The following is a 13,012-nucleotide window of genomic DNA, read 5'->3' on the forward strand; positions in this document are numbered from 1 at the left end:
TTTTTTCCGAAAAAGAAACGCCAACCTTACTCATTAATTTAGACATGAAATCAGTTGTGGATCTGTAGAACTGCATTTCGAATGAGACAATAGTTTTAAGTTTTAATATACATTTTGTCTTTCTTACAGACATGGAAATGTTAGCCAACAGCGATGGGTTTGTCCACAAAACACAAGAGAAGACTGGCAAAGCTATCAAAGTCTCACCATAGTTGCAGGGTGCTGGAAATTAATGTGGGTGCACACTGACTGTGTTATCATGTGGGTGCACACTGACTGTGTTATCATGTGGGTGCACACTGACTGTGTTATCATGAGGGTGCAAACTGACTGTTATCATGTGGGTGCACGCTGACTGTTATCATGTGGGTGCACACTGACTGTTATCATGTGGGTGCACGCTGACTGTTATGTGGGTGCACACTGACTGTGTTATCATGTGGGTGCACACTGTGTTATCATGAGGGTGCAAACTGACTGTTATCATGTGGGTGCATGCTGACTGTTATCATGTGGGTGCACACTGACTGTTATCATGTGGGTGCACGCTGACTGTTATCATGTGGGTGCACACTGACTGTTATCATGTGGGTGCACGCTGACTGTGTTATCATGTGGGTGCACACTGACTGTGTTATCATGTGGGTGCACACTGACTGTGTTATCATGTGGGTGCACACTGACTGTGTTATCATGTGGGTGCACACTGACTGTGTTATCATGTGGGTGTACACTGACTGTTTTATCATGCATACATACTGGAGCAAGCATCTTATAATATTCATATATTCTTCCATGTTGAGTCCTGACAGTTGCTTCTATAATCTAATATTTGTGCATTGTGATTATACATAGCTAAATTCTTGAAATACCTGCATATTATTGTCCACTGTGCACTGGTTAAGGTGCATTGACTCTGAGGGAGCCCGGTAACGCTGTCTCCATTTCCCCCCAGTTGTGGTGACCTCACTGCTATGACAGCAAAGATGACAGCGAATCCCTATTGCATGAGTTGACTAGACATCCACACACATGAATCTTTAGTGGTGGAATGTTTATTTGTGCATTTCAATCCAAAAACCACAATCCTAGTAATAGGGATGTTTACATAACAATATTGAAGAAGAAACAATTAATATGTGTAGTTCTATGCTGTATTCATTATAAAACATATATTGACTATATAGTACCTAATAGAAATTATATATGCAAGCACAGCCTACTTGTATTAAAAAATATGCAATACAAAACAGATGCAAGACATTCTCTAAACAAAGCTATGTAAATGATCATTTAACAATCATTTAAAAAACAGACAGCAACATGGATAAAGATGTCTGCCATCGATCAACAGGACATCACTGAATACAACAACTTGCAGCTGCTGGTAGTAATGGAGCTGCTGCTGCTGCTACAGCTGCAGCTCCTTCTAATAATGCTGCTGCAGCTGCACCTGCTCCTGCAGTTCCAAATGTGAATACTACTGCTGGTGCTGCTGCTGGTGCTGCTAAAGCTGCTCCAGCAAATGCTGCAGTTCCAACTACTGCTGCCCCTGCTACTCCTACTGCTGCCATCTTTGCAATATATATATAATCATAGGAATGTTCTTTCTCCTTCTCGTAGCTCTGCTGGGTTTCCTCTTGCTTTCTCTTCATCTCCTTTTCAACCTTTTCCCATTCCTTATTCACGTCTCTTAGTTTCCACTCCAGTCGTTCTAGTTCCTCTTGATGTTTCTTCAGTTCTTTCTTGAGCTCTTCCACCATCTCTTTTCTCTGTTTCATCTCCTGTATTTTTAGTTTCTCCTTCACTTTTAGAATTTCATTTATTTTCTGTTCTATCTCTTTGTTAAGATTTCTGATTTCCTCATCCTTTCTCTGCTCACGCTCCAGTTTCTCTGCTCCCAGTTTCAGTAGATCACATTTAATTTTTTTCACAATCGCCTCTTGATGTCGCCTGATCATTTCTGCCTTTTCATATATCTCATTTGTGTAATGTTGGTCGCCATTTTTCTTCACCATTTTGTTGATTTTTTCCAAGAGCTTTTCAACCTGATCTCGATCTCCAATGTTATTATTGTTGAAAACATGATACCTGTTCCCATATTCCTCAACAAGCTGCTGGAGGTCTTTGTTCTCCTTAATGAACTCATCAATCGTCTTCTTTCCCAAATCATCCCCGCGGGTGAACTGGACCATAGTGTAGGTCGCTGCCCCCTCACCAACAACCTCCTTAATGGCCTCCACTGTTTTCTTCTCCTCAGCTGTGAATCTTCCCACCTGAATCACCAGCAGGAAAGCATGTGGCCCTGGAGCAGACATCACAACAAATTTAGCAATCTCATGTTTAATTTTCTCAGGAGGGATATTTGTATCAAACATGCCCAGTGTGTCAACTACAGAAACCTGTTTGTCATTCACTGTTCCGGTTTTCTTGACACACTCCTTTGTTACTGAGGATGATGAGGCTTCTGAAACAAACACTTCTTTTCCCAGGATTGTGTTTCCTGTTGCACTCTTCCCAACTCCAGTTTTCCCAACCAGAACAATCCTTAACTCTGAATCACTGCCCTGGCCTGAGCAGGATTGACTTTCAAACCCTGCAAAAGAAAAGCATGGTTTAATCCAGGCCAAAAGACTGTTTCACGAGATTACAGATCTGGGGAAACAGCCAACAGGGTTATCCGAACAGTCCAGGGTCATACACAGTAATGCAATCCAGAAATCAAAAAGAATACAACCAAACCTCTCAAACCACAACACCAAACTCCTTCTACTCCCCTCTCACTGTGGTGCTGTCAGTTTGCTCCTTTTATAGGGCTGGTCATCACCCTTGATCACCTGCACCTTAATTACCTGATAAGCATCCTGGGTAGTGTAGTTTGTGGTGAGTGACCATGTTGTGACCTGTAGTCCTATTGGGACCTCCATTTTGTGAAAGGACAAAGTCCTAACAAAATCTCTGTCCTCACATATCTCCCTTTCAGGACCATTTCCTGAGGTTTATCACAATAAATAACGGCAGGATTTGAACCCTAACTAGTCATACTTTCACTCCAACTACAGCAGAACGCCAGAGTTACGAACACCGTGGGAATGGTGGTTGTTTGTAAGTCTGAAATGTTCGTAACTTTAAAACAGTTTTATAAATGAAAAAAGGCTACATTTAAGTTATCATTGAAATCGTAACTGAATCAAAAACACAGATTTAAACATCCATGAAAACCTGGCTTAACGTTGTGCTTGTTTTAAACAAAATGCATTCCTGCAGCTCGCTCAGTCATTCAGCCTCCTTTGGATTGAAAAAAAAACTGTGCTTTGTTTAAAACTAAAATGTTCCTAGTAAAATTGCCTGTACTTGCTTTGAAATCTGCCTCACCTTTCTGGATACATTTGTTGGTTCAGTAATTCTGCCTTCTCCGTGACCAGCATGCCTCTTATAGGAGCACCTATGTGGTTGCATTGCACTCATGGTTGAGTGATTGTGTACTTCTGGTTGAAAGTGGGTATTCGGTAGACCAGTCAGTTCATAACTTTGGTGTTCGTAACTCTGGCATTTTACTGTACATAACTGATACGCTACAGAGATTCACATCTTAACCCTTTCAACAGACTAGACTACTATTTACATTTACCTTATCCAAATGGCAATACCTTGCCCAGCACAAAGCAAATAGGCACAACTATAAAAGCTTGTGTTTTTCAGGCACAAGTTAGAAGAAACAAGTGGGGCAACCTTGGCCCCCATCGGTTTTACAGTTGTGCATATTTGCTGTGTGCCATTGCAACCCATCAGAGATTTTTGGGGACATGCTAATCTGAGGTATGGAGCAGAGAAAAAATATGAAGAAGTGACAGCTACAGTAGTTACAGTCAGTATTGACATCAGTTTTGTATTAACAAACAAATGGAATATATATACTGTGTATATATATATATATATATATATATATATATATATAGCAGTACTAACAATAAATATCATTAAATGTATTTTTTAAATTCTAATGGGCTTGCTTTACTTTTCAATCCAAATCATTTGTAGACATGTAAAAAAGTTACCGTTTAAAAAGATGAGCAGTAACAATACTGTGTTTGCCATGAGATTTCTTGTGGATCAACTTTTATTGTGAAACAAGTTTCTGACAGTTATTGTGGTTGCTTCCTGTAGTTACTTCCAGTTGTTTACTCTGGTGAAAAAGCACCTTTGATTTGTTTATTTGAAAAAGTTCAATATGATAACTATAACTTAACAGTTATAATAAATAAATACAAAGCATAAATACCTTTAAAAACAACAAGCCAGCATAAGGGTTTGCTTCAAAAACTGATTTTAATCTGTAGTTTCATATTGAAGTTTTCTAGTTAGATTATTTTTCTTTAAATTCTTGCTTTTGCTAAGACATCCTCCCAATTCCAGTTTTGAAGTGACAATTAAGTAAAAATGAGCTCACCTCTTTCTTCAGAATAAACAGATGCCATCTTTCTGTCAGTTTCACTTCCCCGTATTAAAGCTGGACTGATGCACAGAGAAAAGCCAACGTCACTAAACTCTCTAACTTAAATACCGTACCCCTTTCTAGTAATAGATTCTGGACTGAGGGTGTGCTGGAAAAATGTTTGTTTTTCTGTGACAAACTATCCCTGCTATTTTGATGAACAAGAAACACTTTAAAAAATGTCCGCTGTGGTAACTTGGGAAGAAAACCGCAGGTATATGTTTAAAGTGCTTTATTAGTCACAGTCTGCACTCCACAGGGCAGCACTACAACAGTCAATCTCCTCAGATGCAATACTAAAAACAGCTGGGGCAGAGCAAGCCAAAGTACGGGCCGCCTACTGTGACAAAATAAGCAGTTACTACACTCCTCCCCCTTTAAGTTTAATGCCTATTGAAAAAAACATAAACATACCCACTTGTAATGCTTACAGTGTTTTGTTTTAACCCAAAAACATATTTTACTTAAAAATGTTTTTTTTTGTTGTTGTTTTTACAACAAACTCCCAACATTATTTTTCTTTTAAAAGGAGAACTGTCCTTTGATTGTCCAACAGGACAAAGTTACAAGTTCAGTTTTATTGGGGGTTTGCAACGGCGCTCTGACCGATGTACTCCAACACACTTGTCTCTTTGACAACAGGGACAGAGCTGTCTACATGAACTGGAGCCGGGGTCGCATGAAGAGGTGGAGGTCTAGGAGAGAAACTCCTTGACAACTGAACTCCTGGTTTAGTCTCAGGAACAACTGCATCAGAGACGTCCTGCACTTCCAGTATCTCTTCCTGGTCTTTAGACGGTATGGTGTCTAACACAAGTGACTCCACTGGTGTCTCAATGGTTGCTGAGTCAGACACATAGTGAAGCCAAACATGATCCGGATGTCTCCGAATGACACATCCGTCAGTCACACTATATCGGAAACTGCTCTGCTCTTTTCCAGAATCACTCCAGGGAACTACTGTTTGAAATTATGTACATATACCATCACTAGGATTGAATTTTGTGGATTTTGCATGCTAGTCATGTAAATTGTTCTGCTTTGCTTGCTTTAACTTATTATTATTATTATTTATTTCTTAGCAGACGCCCTTATCCAGGGCGACTTACAATTGTTACAAGATATCACATTATACATTATTTCACATTATTTTTTACATACAATTCCCCATTTATACAGTTGGGTTTTTACTGGAGCAATCTAGGTAAAGTACCTTGCTCAAGGGTACAACAGCAGTGTCCCCTACTGGGGATTGAACCCACAACCCTCTAGTCAAGAGTCCAGAGCCCTAACCACTACTCCACACTGCTGCCCCTTATAACTTATCTTTAGCTCTGTCTGGCTGTAACAAATACAAATGTGATCACAGCTTCCTCCGCCTCAGTAATTCAGCGGGGAACAATCCAGTAATTGTTTGTGAAGTTATCCTGTATTTTGAAGAGAAAGTGTGCTAATTGGGTCTTAACAGTTCCACTAGATATCCTCTTCAGTCCTTCCTTCATTTTCTTAACAGCCCTTTCAGCTAAACCATTAGAAGCTGGGTGGTAAGGAGTGGTCTGAACATGTTGAATTCCATTTTTATGCATGAACTGGAACATTTTCCCTGTAAAAGTCGTTCCATTGTTAGTGACAACAACAAGGTCAAAAACCTGACGCAACTTTTCAATGGTGGTTTGAGTAGTAATGCAGTTCATGGAATGCACATTCAGCCACTATGAGAAGGAATCCACAATGACCAGAAACTCCTGCAAAGTCTATATGAATCCTAGACCAAGCATGCCTGGCCATTCCCATGGGAACGGCGCTACGGATGTAAATATCGTTTAATTAGGTATTCGATTATACTGTTGTTACTTTGATAGTTTAAATGATAACAAAAAGTGACACTGGCATATACATCTTACAGAGGTCGCAAAATTGTGCTTCCTAGACGCAAAATAAATCCATTGGACGGAAAAATATTTTGCCTTGCGTTCACTGGACGCACACAAAATGGAAAGGGACGCAGACATGCATATTCGTGGTAATCTATTAAACTACAGCAACGACCGTAAAATACTTTCTTGTTTAAAAAAAAAAAAAAAAAAAACTGTTCCGCAATATAACAGCATTGATTAAGATACACTCCAGTCCTGTAGGTGGCAGCAATAAGCCTCATATTTGGCTTTGCCAGTAATACCTATCTGCACTGCATAACCAATCTCGAGAACCGTAGTCAAAAACGTTTTAATTAATCCAGCTCAAACTGTAGCGTTCACACTAAAGTACCGTTTCATGTTTAGTCGGACGTAATGCGTACACACACTAATACTATTAGAATAGTTCAGTTACAGTTCCTAGCAGTGCAAGGATCATTGGAAATTAATACGATTCCCAGATCAGGAATCGATTCTGGAATTGATCTCAAATTTTTGGATTTGCACATCCCCAGTGATTTGAACATTGTGAAAGCATGCGTGCCTGCAGTGTCTAGATAATGAAACACGATGCACATGGGAAAAAGCAGCACTAAAGAAGTCATAAAAAAAAATCATAGTAGCAAAAAATAATTATAATTTAAAAATAGCAGCCCGTAGCTTTGGCAATCAGGCAAGCAGTGCAAAAGAATCCGATTTATATGATGAGACTTATTTCCACCAGCAAAAATAAATACAATCATCAGTGTGGGTGTTTTTTGGCTTCAAAAAGAATGCAGATGGTGTGGTAATGGAGGATTGCTTTCCAGTGGATGCAACATTGAAAATGGATAACTGCAAAGCATACGACATGGTTTATTTAGATTTCCAGAAAGCTTTTGACAAAGTCCCGCACAAAAGATTAATTCTCAAACTGAACGCAGTAGGGATCCAAGGAAATGCATGCACATGGATTAGGGAGTGGTTAACATGTAGAAAACAGAAAGTACTGATTAGAGGAGAAACCTCAAAATGGAGTGAGGTAACCAGTGGTGTACCACAGGGCAATATTAGGTCTTCTGCTATTCCTAATCTACATTAATGATTTAGATTCTGGTATAGTAAGCAAACTTGTTAAATTTGCAGACGACACAAAAATAGGAGGAGTGGCAAACACTGTTGCAGCAGCAAAGATCATGCAGGCAATAAAAATGTGCATTATAAATATCATATGGGAGATACTGAAATTGAAGAAGGGAACTATGAAAAAGACCTAGGAGTTTATGTTGACTCAGAAATGTCTTCATCTAGACAATGTGGGGAAGCTATAAAAAAAGCCAACAAGATGCTCGGATATATTGTGAGAAGTGTTGAATTTAAATCAATGGAAGTAATGTTAAAACTTTACAATGCATTAGTAAGACCTCACCTAGAATACTGTGTTCAGTTCTGGTCACCTCGTTACAAAAAGAATATTGCTGCTCTAGAAAGAGTGCAAAGAAGAGCAACCAGAATTATCCCAGGTTTAAAAGGCATGTCGTATGCAGACAGGCTAAAAGAATTGAATCTATTCAGTCTTGAACAAAGAAGACTACGCAGTGATCTGATTCAAACATTCAAAATCCTAAAAGGTATAGACAATGTCAACCCAGGGGACTTCTTTGACCTGAAAAAAGAAACAAGGACCAGGGGTCACAAATGGAGATTAGATAAAGGGGCATTCAGAACAGAAAATAGGAGGCACTTTTTTACACAGAGAATTGTGAGGGTCTGGAACCAACTCCCCAGTAATGTTGTTAAAGCTGACACCCTGGGATCCTTCAAGAAGCTGCTTGATGAGATTCTGGGATCAATAAGCTACTAACAACCAAACAAGCAAGATGGGCTCAATGGCCTCCTCTCGTTTGTAAACTTTCTTATGTTCTTCTTCTTATGTTCAGTGTGCCGGACCTGCAAGAACAAAATTGCTGCAAAAAATGGAAATACGTCCAACATGTTTGTCCACCTCTGTGATCATCATCCCACACTCTACAGGGAGACAGTGGGAACTGCATCTTCCAATGAAGTGAAAGTCTACTAAGATTGTTTTTGTATTTTAAAGCTTTCTGTGGCTTTGCAAAGCAACCTGACAGATAGCTAGTACTACAAAAGATTAGGATTGTGTAATACTGGATACTTTATTTTGCTATAATGTTTAAATATTGGTGCACAAGGACCAGATAATGCCCAGCTGAGCAATACTGTAGGAGTCTGGATATCATATTTGTTTCATTTAGAACATAAGAACATAAGAACATAAGAAAGTTTACAAACGAGAGGAGGCCATTCAGCCCATCTTGCTCGTTTGGTTGTTAGTAGCTTATTGATCCCAGAATCTCATCAAGCAGGATCCCAGGGTGTCAGCTTCAACAACATTTATTTGTGTGTGGGGGTTAATAAATATTTAAGATATTTTTTTCTCTCTCTCTCTTTAGGTCAATCAAAAGATGGCTTCTGCATGTCTAAAACCAGGACAGCTGACTATTAAAGCAGCAGTAAAGTTAGGAAAACCATATGATCCTGAATCCATGCAAGCGCAAGAGCTTAATAGATATTTGAAAAGGCAGGATTGAAACAGCTTTTACAGACACGGAACTGAAAGTACTCTCTGACTTCTAGAAACTATTTTGCAAGCAAAGAAATCCCAAGCATGTATAATGATCTGAGATCTGAACTTGAAAGCTTGATTAAATCTGCCAAATGGTTCAGCACCACAACTGACCTCTGGACAAGCAATGGGGGTGTAGGTGAACCCTTCCTGAGCCTTACATGTCATTTGACAACAGATGACTGGAAGCTTCAGACCAGAAGACCACACTGCAGAAATCATTATAGAGGTATTTTTGATTTGCTGGAAGAGTGGAATTTGCAGAGAAATCAGGTAGTAGCAGTGACCACTGATAATGGCTCAAATGTAAAAAAATAAAATAAAATCTGCACTCCCTGGAGTGATATATGGCAAAGCTGCTTTGGGCATAACCTTAATTTAGCCATAAGCAAGGCTTTAAAGATACCAAGAGTTGAGGCGGCTGTAAATGCCTGTCACCACCTGGTGTAAGAATTCACCAGAAGCTGGAAGAGAAAAAGAGAACTAAAGAAAAAGCAGAGTGAACTAGGTTATCCCCAACACTCTCATTGATGATGTCATCACCCGCTGGGGGTCCACCTATGCAAAGCTATCAAGACTTCTAGAGCAGCATTAGGCTGTTTACACAGTCCCATTGGCTGACAGAAATACCTGGCATCTAATGCCCAAGGATGATAATGTAGCAATCACTGAAGATGTGGCCCAAGTGCTTGGCAGTCTAAATTTACTGACTCACTGGCAAGTGAGAATCACATCAGTGTATCTACACTACGACCAGTTCTGCAACATATTCTGAATGAGCTTCTTGCACATAATGATCAGGATCACCCCCTTGTAGCTCAGATTAAACACATGATTTCAACGGATCTCTCTTCTAGATATGAAAGTGAGAACATCAGCAACATCTTAGATATTGCTAGCTTCCTGGATCCAAGATTCAAAGAAAGCTTTATTTGAGATACCCTTTTCTTAATGCTGAGTCCTGAGCAGTTGCTTCTATAATCTAATATTTGTGCATTGTGATTATATATAGCTAAATTCTTGAAATACCTGCATATTATTGTCCACTGTGCACTGGTTAAGGTGCATTGACTCTGAGGGAGCCCGGTAACGCTGTCTCCTTTTCTCCCCAGTTGTGGTGACCTCACTGCTATGACAGCAAAGATGACAGCGAATCCCTATTGCATAAGTTGACTAGACATCCACACACATGAATCTTTAGTGGTGGAATGTTTATTTGTGCATTTCAATCCAAAAACCACAATTGTAGTAATAGGGATGTTTACATAACAATATCGATGTAATAGATGCTGACACCATTGCTGGATTACACCAGTGTGCATTAACAATCGATCACTTGACTGCAAGCACAGCCTACTTGTATTTGCAGAAGCATAGCTAAACAGTGCCTATCTCACATTTAGACAGGCTTAGCTCAAATACCCACAATATTGTAATTTTGTATTTTTCTCAATCGGAATATAAAAAAGATGCAACGTGCAAGACATTCTCTACACCAAGCTGTATGTAAATGATCATTTAAAAAACAGACAGCAACATGGATAAAGATGTCTGCCATCGATCAACAGGACATCACTGAATACAACAACTTGCAGCTGCTGGTAGTAACGGAGCTGCTGCTGCTGCTACAGCTGCAGCTCCTTCTAATAATGCTGCTGCAGCTGCACCTGCTCCTGCAGTTCCAAATGTGAATACTCCTGCTGGTGCTGCTGCTGGTGCTGCTAAAGCTGCTCCAGCAAATGCTGCAGCTCCAGCTACTGCTGCCCCTGCTACTCCTGCTGCTGCCACCTTTGCAATATATATATATAATCATAGGAATGTTCTTTCTCCTTCTTGTAGCACTGCTGGGTTTCCTCTTGCTTTCTCTCCATCTCCTTTTCAAACTTTTCCCATTCCTTATTCATGTCTATTACTTTACACTTCAGTCGGTCTAGTTCGCCTTGTTCTTACTTCAGTTTCTCCTTCACTTTTATAATGTCCTTTCTTTTCTGTTCCATCTCTTTGTTAAGATTTCTGATTTCCTCAACCTTACTCTGCTCACCCTCCAGTTTCTCTGCTCCCAGTTTCAGTAGATCACGTTCCATTTTTTTCACAATCTCCTCTTGATGTCGCCTGATCATTTCTTTTTTTTTTTTTTTTTTTTTTTTATAAATTTAGTCGTTGCCATGTTTTTTTTTATTATTTTCTCCCCAATTTGAAATGCCCAATTATTTTTAGGCTCAGCTCACCGCTACCACCCCTGCACTGACTCGGGAGGGGTAAAGATGAACACACGCTGTCCTCCGAAGCGTGTGCCGTCAGCCGTCCGCTTCTTTACACTCTGCAGACTAACCATGCAGCCGCCTCAGAGCTACAGCGTCGGAGGACAACGCAGCTCTGGGCAGCTTACAGGCAAGTCCGCAGGCGCCTGGCCAGACTACAGGGGTCGCTGGTGCGCGGTGAGCCGAGGACACCCTGGCCGACCTAACCCTCCCTCCCCCGGACGACGCTCAGCCAATTGAGCGCCGCCCCCTGGGAGTTCCCGTCCACGGTCAGCTGTGGAATAGCCTGGACTCGAACCGGCTACGTCCAGGCTATAGAGCGCATCCTGCACTTTAGCGAGTGCTTTTACTGGATGCGCCACTCGGGAGACCCCTCGCCTGATCATTTCTGCCTTTTCATATATCTCATTTGTGTAATAAAGGCCACCATTTTTCTTCACCATTTTGTTGATTTTTTCCAAGAGCTTTTCAACCTGATCTCGATCTCCACTTTTATTGTTGAAAACATGATACCTGTTCCCATATTCCTCAACAAGCTGCTGGAGGTCTTTGTTCTCCTTAATGAACTCATCAATCGTCTTCTTTCCCAAATCATCCCCGCGGGTGAACTGGACCATAGTGTAGGTCGCTGCCCCCTCACCAACAACCTCCTTAATGGCCTCCACTGTTTTCTTCTCCTCTGCTGTGAATCTTCCCACCTGAATAACCAGCAGGAAAGCATGTGGCCCTGGAGCAGACATCACAACAAATTTAGCAATCTCATGTTTAATTTTCTCAGGAGGGATATTTGTATCAAACATGCCCAGTGTGTCAACTACAGAAACCTGTTTGCCATTCACTGTTCCTGTTTTCTTGACATACTCCTTTGTTACTGAGGATGATGAGGCTTCTGAAACAAACACTTCTTTTCCCAGGATTGTGTTTCCTGTTGCACTCTTCCCAACTCCAGTTTTCCCAACCAGAACAATCCTTAACTCTGAATCACAGCCCTGGCCTGAGCAAGATTGACTCTCAAACCATGCAAAAGAAAAGCATGGTTTAATCCAGGCCAAAAGATTACAAGATTACAGATCCAGGGAAATCATTTTTTTTATCAGTTATAACAAGGGTGAGCACTATATATATATATATATATATATATATATATATATATAGTACTGTGCAAAAGTTTTAGGCAGGTGTGAAAAAATGCTGTAAAGTAAGAATGCTTTCAAAAATAGACATGTTAATAGTTTATATTTATCAATTAACAAAATGCAAAGTGAGTGAACAGAAGAAAAATCTACATCAAATCAATATTTGGTGTGACCACCCTTTGCCTTCAAAACACCATCAATTCTTCTAGGTACACTTGCACACAGTTTTTGAAGGAACTCGGCAGGTAGGTTGGCTCAAACATCTTGGAGAACTAACCACAGTTCTTCTGTGGATTTAGGCAGCCTCAGTTGCTTCTCTCTCTTCATGTAATCCCAGACAGGATCGATGATGTTGAGATCAGGGCTCTGTGGGGGCCATACCATCACTTCCAGGACTCCTTGTTCTTCTTTACACTGAAGATAGTTCTTAATGACTTTCGCTGTATGTTTGGGGTCATTGTCATGCTGCAGAATAAATTTGGGGCCAATCAGATGCCTCCCTGATGGTATTGCATTATGGATAAGTATCTGCCTGTACTTCTCAGCATTGAGGAGACCATTAATTCTGACCAAATCCC

General features: G+C 40.4%; 1 protein-coding gene across 1 annotated transcript; it reads right to left on the reverse strand.

Annotated features, from left to right (window-relative positions):
- Window positions 1-75: 75 nt before the first annotated feature.
- LOC117423244 (uncharacterized protein MCAP_0864-like) lies at window positions 76-12,314 on the reverse strand (the record flags this gene model as incomplete). The annotated part of the gene is made up of 4 exons (XM_058990487.1): window positions 76-2,596; window positions 4,451-4,515; window positions 10,988-11,149; window positions 11,677-12,314. Coding segments are annotated over 4 exons (2,103 nt in total), but the record flags the coding sequence as incomplete, so codon positions are not given.
- Between the last annotated feature and the right edge of the window lie 698 nt (window positions 12,315-13,012).

The sequence above is a fragment of the Acipenser ruthenus genome, chromosome 17, assembly GCF_902713425.1.
Source record: "Acipenser ruthenus chromosome 17, fAciRut3.2 maternal haplotype, whole genome shotgun sequence".
In the NCBI taxonomy this organism is placed as follows: Eukaryota; Metazoa; Chordata; class Actinopteri; order Acipenseriformes; family Acipenseridae; genus Acipenser; species Acipenser ruthenus.